We start from the raw sequence: 17,391 nt of genomic DNA, 5'->3' as shown, positions 1-17,391 counted from the left end.
AGAGTAGCTGCGTGACCTTTGTCTACCATTTCCCACTCTCAAAGGAAGGGGAAATGTTTTTACTGAAGTTGTTGATAGCCATGTAGTTGTACTGGACCTTGTCTTTGGAATTCCCTGAAATTCGTGCAATTGTATTGGTTAAGGAGAAGGATGTGTAAACTAGAGGTGTACATTTAAATGTACATTAAGTTGTCTTTTTAGAGTTGTATTACTTTATTGTAGCCAGTATTATTCCCCCAACTCCTTTATTGCAGTTTCCAGAAAACTTGGAAATAATGAGAATAAATTTGTGCAGTCCGAAAACGTCCATTTTAAAATGAATATTTTTAATATCAGACAATTTTAGGGATAATTGCTTTTCCTAAATCTCTAACATTTGATAAAGAACTATTTTGTTTTATAAGCAGGATGGCAGGGCTGACTCATTACATACCTGAAATACATCCAGCACTGGGAAACACTTCATAAATGCCCAAGAAAGAGGCTGAAGTCAGGAGAGGAACAGACAGTGGAAAAACTTACTTTGCAACATAAATCTGTACAGTAGATGTTGGCAGCAATAGGCACACTGTAACATATGGCTCTTCACAAAACTGAAAAGCATTTGGACTTCTGTATACTGTAATGTTCCATAATGACTAGATTGAGAAATTGGTATGGCCTTTGCTTAGCCAAAATTGAATGAACAGTAAACAAAATTTAAAGTATGAAATTGCTGCTTTTTTGCTTACACTATGTACAAAAGGTAAATGTTATTTCTAAAAACAAGTCATTATTGGGGATGTTTAGGAATCTGTATGTACAGTAGGTATTAATCTGCCTGCAAATATGTATTAGATACATTGACTAAAGCTATCCCATTATCTTTAATGGGATAATGCTTAACATTATTTTTGTTTGTGAAAACTATATATGTGTGAATAACGTTTAAGGTATGCTGCCCACTGTCTGAGTTCAAGCAGCAAGAATCGTGGAATCACCTTTAAATTTTTGTCCATATTTTGATATGTCTTCTATTATTTTGTGCATTGTGGTCAGCTTTGTATGTTTAGATATGTCCTGTGCTATATTTCGAAAAGTTTAAATGTTCCAGGTTTTTGCTGTGTTAGTTCTGTGGAGAAAAGTTGCATAAGACTTAAAGGGAACAGACTAAAGGAGATTCTATTTCACATTTATTTTCTTTCACCTTACTACATTATCAAGGCAGATAATTCCCCTTCTGTTGGACTAGGTGTAAAATACTGGAGTTCTCTTTTTTTCTAACAGTACTCTTGTTTGTGTGTAGTTTTGAGCATGTGTACACAGCAAGAGGAGTTGGACTCAATCCGTGTGGCTCCCTTCTAAATCAGGACATTCTATGATTCTATATACACACATTTATAGTTCAGATAGGTTAGATTTTAAATTAGTCGCAGTAACCCGGGTAACCATCAAGAACTGCTTAATTCACAAATAAAACCAGTATTACAAATATTAAAATGCTTCTAACTTATTTAACAGGACTTCTTCCTTAGAGGGGGTGGAGGTGCTACAACCTTGAGAGTATGATACAGATTTGGAGAAGGGTGAGGGGTCTTGACTTGGAAGTAAGGTTGGTTCCCTAGTCCTTATGCATCCTGGTTAACTTCCAGGAGTTTTCTCTGTGCAAAGACATTTGGAGCAAGCCTAATGGGCTTAGATAGTCAAACAGTTGGTGAATTGATTAGAGTAATGTCCGTTATCAGAACCTTTCACTCATTAGGATGTTTTGATGAGCTGAGAGCTGAAAACACAAGGTTAACAATGCAGTTGAACCAAGTGCCATGTCCCTAACAGTCATGCTGAGGGTAACGGCTTTGCCAAATGAGGATTGAGCACTCTTCAGTTAACAGAAATAAAAGTGGCAGTTTTGAACTTCAGTTATGCATTTCTAAAGAAGCTTCCAGTTTTGACACTGACAGAATTTGCAGAGACTTTCTGAAGTTTTCATTGAAAACTGAGCAGGATATGCGAAATGCACCGTTTGAAAGTTTTTTTTAATTTAATCTTTTTATTTGATTTATACTTTGTTTCTATGATTACTGGCACATCAGAGCTTATGCCAATGTGTAAATTTCTGTTTTTATAAGGAAAGGACAATTGTCTTTGAAGGCTAATTGGTTTTTAATTTGTTTTTCTGTGAACTGGCTTTTTTTAGCCAGTGCCTTATGGGGAAGCATTTTCCCATATTCTTTGATTAAAGCGTACAAGAATGTTGATGTTCATCAGCATTGTTATAAGGAGGTGTCTTAAAATGCTGAACCCTCTAAGGCACAAATATGGGATCTTTCTGCTTTGATTGGAAAACTTTAGCAAAGTTTTTTGCATTTCACGAAGAGATTTCTGAGAAGCAGCTTACGGTTAGTTACTTCGTCCCATATAACTAAGCTAATTATGCTTGAAGTGTTTTGTTGTAATGTAGTAAGAATATAGTAAAAAAGAAAATAAAATCTTGAGTATTTTTCTTAACCTTGTATGTACAGCTATTAAAATCCTTCTCACTTTCTCTTCTGAAATGTTTATAGCGAGTGGAAAATGGCGACTTCAACTGGATTATTCCAGGAAAATTTTTGGCATTTAGCGGACCACATCCAAAAAGCAAACTTGAAAATGGTATGGTGTATATTTTAATGCTTTTCTATGATATTGTTTTTCTATCATGTTAAACAGTGGCAGCAAATGAGCAGAAGATAATAGAGGTTTATAGAACAATTGTCATGTTTGGAAATAATCATACAGTGAACATTTTATATGCAATCTTAGAACTTAATTCCAAATATTTTGAAGTTCTTCTTTAATAGAAGAATTCCAGTTCTTCTAACAGTCAGCAACTTTTGTTCAGTGACAAAGCGCCTGAGAAATTTGGGTCTCTTACTTTTCTCCTGGAATGTGACAAGATAAGTATACAGAATTAAAGGTGAGTTACGTAATGCAGGGGAGGCTGTATTAAGTGTTTTCTGACAGAGGCCAAGAAAGACTTTTAGAAGAAGCTTGCCTTTACTTGTGAAGATTGTTGGGATAATGGGAAGAACTTACATGATTCTAATGGAATAACAAAGAGAAACTTGACTGACAGAGGGAAAGCAAAGATTTGGTCCAGCTAAAACAAAAATCAGTCATTTAAAACAATCAGCAATCAGATTTTTGCTGAATTTCATCTTATTCTTTTGTTCCATGACACTTTGTTTATGTTTATGAATACCTACCTTTTTTTTTTTTTTTTTTTAACTTCTGCTCTCTCATCATTCCTTTGTGACTGGAATGCTGCTAAGTGCAGTGTCCACTGAGGATTTGAACAAAATCCAGGAAGAAAATAGATAGGTTGATCTGGGTTTCTCGCAGAATTTTAAAAATATTATTAAAATTGTTCTGTGGAATTTGGAAAACATATGTTTTATTTTTAATATATATATAACTGAAAATTACTTAATTAATGCTTAACATCCAGTTATGAGGCTACAAATAAGCCTGACCCAGGTGAGTGCAAGTACATATTACAAAGCTACATTTTTCTCATTATGTTGTGGCTCTGATTGTATTTTTAATACATATATGACTTGTGGAAGTGGCCCATGTTTTGCGAGGAAGCTTTTGGACTTTATTTGAACAGGAGTAGAAATCGTGGAGATAAATCAGTGAATTTGGTCAATGACAGATTGTGGTGGCTGTGTTGTTCCTGTGTTTCACTTATAAGACTTAATTGTTAATGGAAAATAAACTACATTTTACGCTTATATGTCCTATAGACGTGTTCATGTGCACACACTGCCTCACACCCTCATCAACAGAGTGAAAGTGCCCGAAACAGCTGTGATGTGGCTGGTCTTTGACCTCCCTTCCCTCCCCACAATCTTCATCTAGAGGATCTTCCTGTTTCTCAGCTGAATCAAGGCACTAACGCTTTTTTATTATACATCACAGCACAGCAAGAGTATTTCTGGTGCTACAGTTTATCTTTGGCTGCTCCTCTTGTCGTAGTATAAATCACCAATCTATTGTCCTCCTAACCACAGTGTTTCCTCTTTAAGCGCTTTCTTATTCTTTCATCTGCAGCTTGACTACAGATAAACAAGCTGTTCTGAAATGCTGAATTAATATATGTGCTAGCTGTATGTATAAAGCCCTACTTGAAGAGACGAATGGGCTAGAGAGGAGACAGTGCACTGTTTCTCATATACTGAACTTTAATTTTTTCTGATCCTTTTTTAACTCTAGTGGTCTTCATGAGCATTTTGTGGACAATTTTTTTATATGACTTAACATGTTTATTCTGAATAAAATATTAAAGCATTTCCAATATGAGCATGTTTATCATGCAAAAAGGGTTTGGGGGGCAATTTTGATTAGCCAGACTTTGAACTTCATCTGTGAATTGAAATGATTGTTGTTTTGTTTTCTTTTAGGTTATCCTCTTCATGCACCTGAAGCCTACTTTCCATATTTCAAGAAACATAATGTCACAACAATCATAAGACTAAACAAAAAAATCTATGAGGCAAAGCGCTTTACCGATGCTGGTTTTGAGCATTATGACCTGTTCTTCACAGACGGAAGCACACCGAGTGACGGGATAGTTCAGAGGTTCCTGAACATCTGTGAAAATGCGGATGGGGCTGTTGCTGTGCATTGTAAAGGTGGGTGCACTCGCCTTGTTTCTCAGCTTGAAGTTAAAAATAATTATAAATGCATAGAGTTTATTCCAGAAATAAAACCTTTAAAAAATAACACTTTCTGGTTGTGCAAATAATACTGCTCTACGATGCTTGACAAATATTTGTTATTTTCATGTGCATATTAAGTTCCTTCATCCTACGCTACTACTTACAGTAACTGACAGTGTTTTTTATTGTTTGTTTTTTCTTCATATCACTAGAAGGCGTGAGTTAGTTGATGGAGCTTGCTCTTTTGCATTATGCTTTCTCAGCATTATGATAATTAGCCAGGAAATGGAGAAGATTGAAAGGTTTTCTTTGTGCTTTTGGCCTGTTCTGCATTTTTCCATGGAGCATGCCTTCCGCATTTCAAGTTAATGTGAGTTATTGTGATGCCAACATTTCAAACCAGCCTGTTTCAGCAAATCAGCCAGAAAATACACAAAACATGCTTAGTCAAGAATGATTAACAAAGGCTTTGAAGGGTTCAGCTTGATTTATGGTTAGAGTTGTGTAAGGACATTGTGGAGATGAATGTCTTGCTGATCTGAATCAAGAATAGTGCTATTCATATTTTTTCCATGAACAATAAGCACGCATATCAAAGATAACTTGTTAGCAAATAAACTTATTTAATGTGGGTAGAACCCAGAAATTCTGGACATCTGTTAAATGACTAAATGAGAGTATAAATTATTGATTAGCAGGAGTACCTTGTTATTCTCCAGGCTTAATTGCTGAAGGAATACAATATACTTTTCTAGTGACTTAGGTATACAGTTGCTAAATGGAAATATTTTTAGTCTTTTTTGTCATCATTTAATAAGCAAACCAACAACCTCATTCTTTTTAGGTTTTTTTACACCCTTCAAAGGAGCCTATACAAAGTTAACTCAGAGTTAATGTATTGTCTGTAGTTTTCCTGTACTTTTACTGCAGAATTATTTCAAGCTTCCACATTAGAAATTGCTTGACTCAGAAGTTACGAAATGTTTTAATGCAAAGGGTTGCTATGGAGAGTTTGTACATTCGCAGGCACTTAGAGAAAGGAACTGGAGTCTTGCTGATCTATGTAGTTGATAGATGTTACCTGCAATTTTCAGAGACCATTTTCTTATTCAGTTGTATGTTTAGTACAGTGCAGCTCTTGGTTATCTATTTGCATGTTGCGTTCCTTTTCCATTTTTAAACCCAGCCCCACCCCCCAAAAAAACCCTCCAACCTCCAAAACCCAAACCACTCTCTCTCTAACAGTACTTCTCTTCTTAAAATTACTCTTCAGAGGTAGTCATTCCAGTATGCAGTTACGGAATCTCAGTATTTGTCAACTTCTGTCTTCATAATTTTACCTAAATCATCTAAACTTCCAAAAAAAGTCACTGCAAGATTTAGTTATTGGTTAAGTAAAGAGAATGTAGTTGTGTATTGTGTATAGAATGGTCGGCAAGTATATGTGGCTGCATAAAGAGTTTCCATTTAGATCAATGTTGGTGCATAAACAACAGCTGGCCACCATGAGACTGTAAATTGCAAGTAACTATTTACGGGACAGCAAGGTTTAAATAGGGAGACACTTTACTGGTAGATAAGGCATAGGGCTATAAAGAGAATAATTCTTATTCTATAGTTTGTCTGATAGTAAAAGCTAATTTTTCTGTCCTAACCTCAAAACCAGGATTAGTTTGTGATGTGGGAGGCAATGAGTTTAACTATTTTAAGCCATTGATGTATAACGTTATATACTGCTCAACAGTCATTGATGTTTGTATGGAGAGCAGTGAATAGTGTTGGTTTCACAGCGTAACTGATCCAAAAAGGGAAAGCTGCTGGCTGAGAAGACACGTACTGCCACATGTTGTGATGTGCACATGTGCTTGTATGTATTTGAACATTGATTCATAAAGTATGTGTGTTGGCCTCTCAAAGGTGCTTTGATTTCTTTTTCTACTGGTCTTATGAATGTGAGGTTTGTATCTGGCTTCATCACAGCTTTTTTAAAAAATGTCAGCCGTTTTAAGAGAAAAAAAAGTTCTAAGTAGAATTGTACAAGTGCCAAGAGTGATCACTGTTGCATGTGTTCTTAAACACTGTTAACTTCTTATAAGTACTATATATTTGATCTACAGCGTTGCAGTCTAATTATATGATAAACAGGATACTGAATTAGAAATTCTTTCTTCACATATTAAGGTGGTAAATGACATTGCTAAGAAGCTTTCTCGTATCCCATGCTTTATTAGGTAATTATGAAACGCTCATGACTTTGTATGTGAATGTTGATATTTGCATTTCTGTAGCTGGCCTGGGGAGAACAGGAACGCTGATTGCCTGTTACATAATGAAACACTACAAGTTCACACATGCTGAAGCCATTGCTTGGATAAGAATATGTCGGCCAGGCTCTATTATAGGACCCCAGCAACACTTCTTGGAAGAGTATGTATACCTTCTTTTCTACCAAGAATCAACTGCTCCTCTACATCCTTACCTATCTCACGCTGTTCACAGCATCTACTTTCTGTCTGCTGACATCATATGTTACTGCCTGTTGCAATATATTTAGGGTTAGTTAATTTGGGATTGAAATCAAACCTACTCAGTAGCAATCTTCTTCTCTGGTATGCTATGCATTTTGTCACTTAAGAGTTTCACTGCTCTGAATGTTTGTGTTCTGGGTGATTTAGGAGTTAAAGACAAATGTTTTGGAAGTGTGAAGTCTAGTTTTGGACAAAAGAGTAAATCAACAATATTGGTTTATGAAAATGCTTGCATAGACAGGATAAACTTTATTTGTAGCCCATGATGACACTTAAAATGTATCTTACAATAGTATAGTTGATATGCTTTCTTTTATTTCTTGTCACTAAAGATTAAATAAGCACGTGGTGGACAGCTTATGATGTTTGTCAGATTCCCAGCATAATGTATGAAGTGTTTCTGCTTTGGAGCTAATGTATAGTTTTAATACAGATCTTTCTCAAAACCAACTGTATGCTTTGGGTTGAGAACCCTTCATGTATGTATGGTTTGGATGGGTTATTCAAGGTTTGATCCTGACTGGAAATGAATGATAAAATTGCACTGGTGTCAGGGATACAGTCATTAAGCTTAATTTCACAATGTTTTCTACATTGTACATGAACTATTATAGTGGTTGTGCTGATATTCTTGAGTTCATACTATGATGATATTTAACTGGACACATTTTCATCGTTATGAGAAAAAACATTTTGAGAAATCCACCACTAATTTGTCTCTTTTAAGAAAAAAGAGAATGCAATGGCTCTGCTAGATAATATATGAATACAGTAGAACATGCAGTGACCTTGCATCTTAAGAGCCATATGATATCAGAGAGAAAGGATTATTAGTGTAATTCATAAGATAAATTGAGTGTGAGTGAGGATTCCTATTTATTTTCAGTACAACTGAATGGGCACTCCTTTATTTGAGAAGTGGTCACCATCATTGAAAATATTGTGAATCACAAACTTTGGAAAACCACAAGTGCTCACTGAGGGTAGATTATACTTCTCCACAGTGTGCAGATGCTTGGATGATAACGCTGTTAAAAATACCATCCACAACAGAGCAAAATTAAGAGAGGAATGTAGTAGGCAGTGCAATTAGTAAGTGCTCTTTACTTGAAAGATAGGAAAAACAGGGCCGATGTCTTCTTTGCAGTGGTGTATGAACACTTGATTTGATTTTATAGATAAGCAAAGATCCTTCAGATTGTTTTCATTCATACCTACATTAGTAATAGCTGTTCAGTAAGAATCTTCTGCTGTCCTAAAGGCAATAGGTGTCTGTTCTGATAATCAGACAAAAGTCAGACAATGTCTCTTGTAGTCAATAGTGTCAAAAAGGGGTTGAGAAAGAAAGAACAAACATCTGTTGACTCATTCTAATAAAAGAAATGTTGCCCTCAGGGCTGCAAAGTTGCATCTGACAAAAAGGTGAAATCTTGCAAATCTGATCGCTCAACCTTCATAGATGCCGAAGCTTCATATCTTAGGTTCTTTGAAGTTTGATAAGAGAGGTTTGAGTAGCTCTTTTGTAGGGATGCTCCTGCCCAAGTATTTGTCAGATCAGTGTGTTACTGCAAATGCAATTAATCTTGAAAGATTGCAAAGGAACACGGTTTTTTTTTTTACCACCTGTCTGAAAGATGCAGTCTTTCCTTTTCTGAAAATTGATACCACGCTCCTGTTCAACTCTACATGACTATGAATACTTCCACTGTGCAGGTCAGCTGTAGTTTTTACTGTACAATATTTGTATACACAAAACTCAAGCTAATAAGAAGTTGTAAAGTGCAGTATCATCATTTATTCTACACGTTACTTATAGAAAGCCTTTATTTTATATGAATTTTTAAGTTGTGTTTTAAAAGCCTTTAAAAATACTATTTCAAATTCCTGTTTACTTAATCTCTCTTCCTAGTAGGATTTGTAAAATGAAGGTTTAGTACCTGTAATATTTCTGTGATGCCTACCGGCTTGTTTGTTGATTCTGGGGCAGCTTTTGTTGTTGTTTTAACCATTGAAAATTATGATTTTTTTTTTTTGTGGTAGACATTTGATTTATTTTTTTCCCAGATGAAGTGGTACAAGAGATTCGAATCTTGGCAGTCTGTAAGAGTACCATGTTTTCATACTGGTTTTTGTGTGTATGCAGATTTGTTGATAGGAATTGATTTGGTTTTGTATCCTAAAGGAAGCAAGCAATGTTATGGCTGGAGGGAGATCTCATGCGATCAAAGCAGAAACAACGAGTAGTTGATGGAAACATTAACAGAGTTCTTCATGGCTTGAATGACATTTCAATCAGTGACAGCTTGAATAAAGTACAAGAGTTGGATCGATACAGGGAGGTAAGAGTTCTTAAGGCAAAACTCAACCAAGCAGAGATGGAACTGATCATTTAATAACTAGTTACAGATATTTTTTACATTTTGTTAGGCTTATATGAGCACTAGATTGCTTTTTCACAGCTAAACTTTTTTTATAGGTCATAATTAGGACAAATATCCACTTTTTGAAAGATGAGAAGAAAAAAGCTTGAGCCATGTTTAAAACTATTATAGGTCATTTTCCAGATTTCGAAGGTTTACATTATTTCAAGTGATTCTTTCTTATTTATTCCAAGTTTATATCTAGTAATGCATGAGTTTATGGTTGTCCAGCCCTTTACCACAGTGTTATAGGTCACTGATGTAATGTGCATATTTAGGATAAAGATCTTAGAATTACATATTGGAAGCACGGGCATGAAGTGTGAACTAAAGTGAATGTACTACTGCTTCTGGGCTAGTAAAATTCTTAAAACTGTAGTTTCCTACAGCATCTATTGGAAGCATCTTAGAGGAACTATGCATTCAATTAATCCTGTCTTAGGTCTGTAATAAATAAAGAGCTTTTTACCTTACTGACAGAACCCTTCACTATCTTCTTCGGAGAGTTATTTTGTATAAATTGAAATAATAGTCTGTCGTGTGATCAATCATAATCTGGAAAAGCACCTTGAGTGCATTTCTGTAAAGACATTATTTCCCTTTTGGAAATTCAGTTTGTGGCTTGGAATATGTAAAGTTAAATATCCAGAATACTAACTGGAGAATATAACACTGTGTAGAGGTGATCCTGCATGACCAATGAAAGCAGTTGGCATGTAAAAGTTATGGGTTTTAATCTGAGCTACTACTACACCTTTACTATTTCCAGTATTCAGAGCAACTTACTTGCAGGTTACTCAACTACCTGTACCCTGTGTATCAACTTATCAGCAGATTCACAGTGGAAATTCACTGCTGCTTTTTTCTGTATTTTGCTAAAGATCATGAGAACTTTTTAGGTTTTTTAAAACATTAGTAAGCTAGGAAAGTTGATTTTTTAGTTCCTCTTGCAGGATATACAACTTCATCTAAATTTCTTCCTCACGTTGTGCATATCACAGAATTCTGTTTCTCCTTCCCTGCCACATTGATGATAACTTCAAAATAGTTACGGAATTTTAAGTTCTATAAAACCAGACTTCTTTGAAGTACATAAATACTGGTGTTAGCTCCAAGCATCCTGAACTGAATTTGAGGTCAGATTCTGCAAAATGCCTCTGTGAATGTGTGTTTGTACAGTGCCTCATTTAATTTACTGGAACTAATAGTTTAATTTCCTGCAAAAGACTGTAGATTAGCTTTTAAATGATAATCTTTGCAAAGGAGGTGTTCAATACTTTGAAACTGCACTGCTTCTTAAGATTTGATGTATTTCCTTGCTTGCATACTTTGTGTTTCCCAGGATGATTTTGAAGACAAAGCAGGTGTGGAAAGTCAGAATGGATTGACGCAGGGAGACAAGCTTAATGCCTTAAAAAGTCGGAGACGGCCATGTTCTGCTACAACTGGAGCTCTGAGGTAATTAATTATTTCTGAAGTAATTTTGAAGTTAGTCTGTGCTGTCAGATCTTTATGGCAAGTACCTGGTCTTGTTTAAGGCAGTAGTACTAATTGTATCACCTTCTCTGGTGGAAATTTCTGTAGGTGTATACTTTTAGTTTCAGGTTCTTTCTTTGTCTCCCTGTCTCCCTGTTCAGGACACCTACCTGCTATGTAGCAGTACAAGGCAAAGTAAAAAAATATTTTAAAACCTTGAAATGTCTATCTACCTAGCATTTAAAACCTTCTGTCTCAAACAAAATATTGTTCAGTGAACTTAGTTATCTTTCTATATTCTGTACTCCTTATATAAAACTTGAATTTTTCAGAGCCAGTAAGAACGTGAAGTGTGAAAAACCTGAAGTACCTCTGTGTTGTTTAACTGTAAATTAAAATAGTGATTGTCAGTAATTCTTAACTCTTGTTATTCTTGTGCTTTAAAGCCAGTATGAGACATGCAAGTATGCTTTGGGGGAGGGGAAAGGCTTTTTATCCCTTTGTAAAGATTCCTGCTTTTCTTTCCTTAGGCTGCAAGACCTGAAACTGCACACCAGGTCATTATCACAACCTTTCAGGTATTAGTTTTGAAATGATATTTCTAAACGTATGCCACTTGAGCCTTAAACTTTCAGTGTTTGAATTATACTTTATCACATCAATTGAACACCTGAAAATAGTTGGGAGAAAGTAAATCCAATAGACAAAAGGGTAGAGCTCCACTTCAGGTATTCCTTGAATTTTTCTTAATAAATAATTTGCCCATGCAAGTAATTTCCTCAGTCACATTTTCTGATATCTGTGCTCTTATCCAGTGAAGGGTGATTAGTTAGCTCATGTTCACTTTATCTCTGTAAAACTAAGTACTTTTCTCAAAAGCCTAAACTGGCTACCTATTGTCTGTGTATCACAATTTTTGTTTGGTTTTTTTTATAATAAGTTTTGTGACAACCTGGATTTTTGAGATGGATCACCCTTTCTTGGTGTGGAATTAAAGCTGTTTCTGCTCCATGTCATTCTTTCTGTGCTTGTCGTTGGAGGCTTGTACATGAGGTCTTTCGTCTGTTAAGAGCTGATCATGATAATATCCCCTGGTCTAAAGATGGAGCAAATTTTATACTGCTGCGAGGCTATTTCTTAATGAGTTTTCAATAAACAGATATGGACAGCTGTAATGTTAAGAATTTTGAGTAGTCCATACTTAGAACTCATTTTCAATATGTGAAGAACTTGATCATTAAGAGTCTCACTCTAAAAAGAGCTGTATGTTCTGTGCATACTTTCTAAAAATCTTGTTGCTGTCATTTGGAAAGGATGAAGATGTTCTAGTGAAAGCAACAGTGCTGCTTTTTCCTACTCATACTTGCTTTATAAGCATAAAAAGTATTCTTTCTCAAATTTACAATATTTAAAATTTATAATCAAATTTAAAATAAATTAATACAAAATGGACATTCAGCCTTCCTAAATCACCAAGGTGAAAAATAACCAATAACTGCAGGAGGAGAACCTGGGAGTGGGATATCTGAAGATTTTTTTTGAAAAGATGTTTGAAAACAGGCACACTGTTGAGTTTTTTCTGTCAAGTTGTCAGTAGTGAGACTTGAGAATTTCGACTTTTTAAAACACTAGTCTATGTATTGAAAGACTGTATGTGTTTCGAGATGCATATTTCAATTATAAAAATCTTGTTTCTCACTAAAAATCTGCGTTCCTTTTAGATTGAATTCTTCAAGTAGCACAGAAGGATCCATGTCTCCTCTGAAGGCCTCCAAAGTGATGGCAGTTAATTCATCATCTGCGGAAAGAATAAGCAGAATTTCCACATCCTCGTTCTCTAATCTTAAAAGGTTTTTTTTCTTCTTATTTTGGTACAAATAGTTATTGTATATTATAATGGTTTTCAGCACACATGCAATCTATGAAGCACTTGCTGCTTGTTCTTGGGTATAAGATGGCTTAAATTTACTTACAAAGTGATTTGCTGTTCCCCTAGCCAAATTTCCATTGCTTGCAGATTTAAAATAAAAAAAAAGCCCCCAAACCTATGCTAGTGGTATGAGAGTGTTTGTGGGATTACATCAAGTCATAAACAGTATTATGTTGCTCAGGTGGTTGGTTTTTTTCCCTCGTCTGAGTTTATGGAAGTTTTGCAAGTATTCCCACAAGTCTATATGCTATTAATCTCATAAGTATACCAAGTGGTAATTAATATAATTTTTATGACCCCCTGATTCATTGCTATTAAATTCCATTATTACTGTTATACTAAGTAATGATGGATGTTAAATGAAATTTAGAATGATTGATGCATTTTTTAATAACTTCTGGGCATAAATATTTACTCTAAGAAAATAACTTTAAGAGATATTTCAGGACACCCTATTTTAATTCTCACATTTTATCGTATTTTTCCTGATTACTTGAAGACTTCCATCATGTTACTGATTTCAAGAACCAGAAGAGGAGTTCTTAAACTGTTAGATGTACACAAAGTACTTGCATGTAAATCAACCACTGCCTATGCCTTTTAACTCAATCTTCTGCATATGCATGTGGTTTGACAGAGGTGAAAGCTGACCATGGTGGTGCTTGAATAAACAAAAGTTTAGGAACTCCTGACAAAGAATACCAGTTTTCATTATCTGAGAAGCTAGAAGATGAACCCATAGGCAAACACAAATTATTTCATGATGGTCTATGTTATTTGTTATTCACTTAATTTCTTCTGAACTGTCATTTCTTTAATATATCCATACGTACCTTGTGTGTATTTTTTTCCCCACATGTGTGTTCCATTCAGCGTTTCCATAAACTCCAGACTAGCCAGTTCTCTAGGGAACCTGTATGATGCTTCAGATGATGATGAGAGCAAAATGACATCATCGTCCTCTAGGACAGGTTTTTCTGTAAGCCAAACCGCCAGCCACTTGAACGGCAGCTTGCAGCTGCCTCACAGAAATAACCACGAACTGAACAACAATTTATACAACAGAAACAGCAATAGTGGCAACAACCTGAGCAGCCAAACCAGTTTTCACAGCGCCGTGACAGATGTGTTTCCATCAACCTTCCTTTATGGGCCTTACAGCTCCTCCAGCACGCTACCAGAGTCAATCAATTCCCGTAAGTTCAGCATCAACAACACTATCAGGCGTCTGACTGATGCTTATCTTTCTTGCTTCTGTGAGCAAAGCTCTAGCAAAAAAAACAACCTTAACTCAGCATAATTCTCTGACTTCCTTCGCTGCTTCTGAACAGCACTTTTGTCTGTTACCTTTTCAAGCAATTACTATTTCAGCTGCTTTTTTTTCCATCTTTTTCAAGTGTCTCAATCAGGAAGGTTCATGAAAATAAATCCCTCATGAACTTAAACTAACACTTTTTCTGATATCTTTTTTATGGACCTTCTTACCTTTTATTTATTTTTTTTATTTCAAATTATGCAAACATAGTTTAGAAGTTTATTATGCATCTTGATCTTCATGCAGTAACAGATTAAAAGAAGCCTTCGTGTGTATCATACTAAATGGGAGTTAACAGCATTCCTAAAGACAAGGCTCTCTTCAAAGATGAGTCCGCTTGAGTTGAAACCTGTCCTTTCCTAATACCAAATGTGAGAAGTATTTTAAACCAAGGTATTTCTGATGGGTCTCACCATTTTAATTTTTGTTCTTCAACAGCTTTGCTACCTTGGGCTTTTTTTTTGCTGCCTTTGCCTTTTGTGCCCTTTTTCTGTGTGAAAGAGTCTGTACAAAGAGTATGCACAGATAAATTAATGCAACTTCGATACAAAATGCAGAGAAGAGAGCCTAGAGAAACTTCAGTTATGAAAGAAATCAGAAATAACTTCAGCTATTTTAGGGAAAGAAAAACACCCCATATTTACTACTATAAATCTAAAAAAAATTAAAATACTTGGTTTCCAAAGATTAAATCTCCTACTAATCAGAAAAACTAGTGCAGTGTTTTTAATGGAATATATTGCCTACAAATAGTTGAACATGTCAGACTCTGTTTAGTAGTACTGACACTTCAGGTTTTTATTTTTTTAGCTGCTAGAAATAAAATTACCGTTGTATTAAATTAAAGTAAGAATATTACACCTTTCTTTTCTGTTTTCTTACCACTGATAAATTCTTTCAGTATAAAGAACATTCTACTGTTATACGTGCTACTGGTTTTGAGTGTGGTGAGTCCCCTGTCTTAAAACAGCTAACACACACATTGCATGTAAAGGGGGTGTTAGCCAAAGGGATCATTCAAGGGTTGTGTTCTCTTTTTGCTGAAGAAGCAGGAGATCCGCCCTCCTGTTTACAGCTGGCGTGTGGAACCACTAACAGTTCCATAGCCACATGTTTATAGCTTGGGAGTATGAATTGCACTTTTTGAGGATAGGTAACAACAGGAAATAAATTCTCATTGTTTCATTGTGGAATTAAATTGCATGTGTGACTGAAACCTAACTAACATACAATATACATTCAAAACAGTTAGTTGAGGGAACTTGACTCTGTATTCAAGTGTTCAGGTCCTTCAGTTTTTGAAAATCCTTTTCCCAGAAGTAGATGCAACACTTAACATTCATTTTTCAGGTCCAGAAAGCTACTTCTCAGTACAGTCTCGCATATAAATCCATAGTTTGGTTTGCTTCTTTAACTGCAATGCATTGGGAGTTCACAGGGAGAGAAAAGTGGTCTTGCCGTCCAAGATACTGACTTGTATTTTAGTGCAGTTTTCTGCTTTCCTTATTTTTTTTTTTTCGATGTGGAAGTCTGCGTTTGGGTCTATAAAAGCATCATTGGTTTTTTCTTCCTCTCTTCTTAATGGGACCAAGGAAGATCATTTTGTCTTACCCCTTCAGCCACTGACATCCAGCTGTCTTGCATTTGGTGATATTCATCAGTGGTTTTAATCTCATGAGCAAAACATAGAGTAGCATCAAGCCTTAATACCAGTACAGGCAGAATTCGTTTTTTAACAGAATTCATTTAACACAATGAATTCCACTTCACTGCTTTAGGTGCTGAAATTACTTGGAAGTCTTGTCAGCCAGATCTTAATCTTATTGCAATAAGTGTTAGTGATACATTACACTTTTTTCTAATTGGAGGACATCAGATAATGTACCTGTCTGAAGTCTATTACATGTACCGGTGCTTATGTTTACTTATTTAACATATTTCATCAGAGAACTCTTGAATGATACAAATTAGACTCCTCTTGTTTTCATTAGCAGAATCTCACTTAACTGAGTTAGATGTCAAGCTGTCTGTAGTCGTGCAGGTACTCTATTTTAGAAAATCACCTTATCGCTCTTATTTCTTTTTCTAAATTTGTTAACTGTCAACACGAACGGTGCAGGAGGATTTTAAGACTGTTAGGACAGTAAATTTTCAGTTCTAATTAATGTTCCTTAATCTCATCAGTGAAGAAATTGGGAACTTCATTTTTATGCAATGCAAGTACATCTTTCCTTCCTTCCCCTGTATGGAAAAGAAAGTTATTCAATACCCTTTCCGTTTTATATTTTTCCCTTATGTTCTTTGTCCTGCATCAGTGTAAGCTTATAATCCACTTCATTTTTATCACATTTATGCCATTGTATGCTGATGAACCAGAAGAAAAGCTTGATTTTCACACAAGAGACAACTTGCCATTCTAGCAAAATAGAATGTTTTATTTGCAAATTTTACAGATTGGATGTTTTTATTAAACATAATCTCTCTCAGTTATAATTTGCAGAAATAGTCTTATCGAGTATAGTCACATTTAAGGCACCACAGTAAGATTTTTGCTTTGTTCTTGAAACAGTTACAAATCCAAATATCACTCTTTAAAATGTATTTTTATTGAAGAGTATGTAACTGGATAGTCTTTAGATGAGTCACCTTTTGCTTCTATAGCTGTCATGGAAACTGGCAAGATGGAAAAATCTCAAAAAATGGAAAAGTGTTAGCAGTATTTTAAAATTCATATACATGATCCTTATACTTGTGGAACAGTTATTCATAATGAGAACTTACCATTAATGAATACAGGACAGCCTTTGCGGAAAAAAGAGGCAAACACTGGTGCATCTTACTGTCTTGCTGATCTGGAAATTCAGCAGACTCAGGACTGCTTCTGCATGTGCATTTTTCTGTAATATATCTTGATTTATCTTAGTGGGGTTTGTCTGTTCATGGTAGTTCTTGCCTGCTCCAGCACTGCTGTTGCAACAGTGTTTTGCGAGTGTTTTTACACATTCAAAAAACTTCAGTTGGAAAAGGTGGGTGTTCATGTCCT

At 35.4% G+C, this 17,391-nt stretch overlaps 1 protein-coding gene across 1 annotated transcript in view; it reads left to right on the top strand.

Moving 5' to 3' along the window:
- The window catches only part of CDC14A (cell division cycle 14A), a 57,910-nt gene that overhangs the window by 35,761 nt on the left and 4,758 nt on the right, over positions 1-17,391 (top strand). Inside the window, 9 exon segments of the mRNA XM_069862203.1 lie at positions 2,544-2,631; positions 4,422-4,652; positions 6,968-7,106; positions 9,390-9,546; positions 10,970-11,085; positions 11,634-11,681; positions 12,825-12,953; positions 13,907-14,158; positions 14,160-14,229. Coding sequence (XP_069718304.1) covers positions 2,544-2,631; positions 4,422-4,652; positions 6,968-7,106; positions 9,390-9,546; positions 10,970-11,085; positions 11,634-11,681; positions 12,825-12,953; positions 13,907-14,158; positions 14,160-14,229 — 1,230 coding nt within the window.

The sequence above is a fragment of the Phaenicophaeus curvirostris genome, chromosome 8 (assembly GCF_032191515.1).
Source record: "Phaenicophaeus curvirostris isolate KB17595 chromosome 8, BPBGC_Pcur_1.0, whole genome shotgun sequence".
In the NCBI taxonomy this organism is placed as follows: Eukaryota; Metazoa; Chordata; class Aves; order Cuculiformes; family Cuculidae; genus Phaenicophaeus; species Phaenicophaeus curvirostris.
The sequence above is the reverse complement of the archived record's forward strand: the minus strand, read 5'-3'. Positions and strand labels throughout refer to the sequence as shown.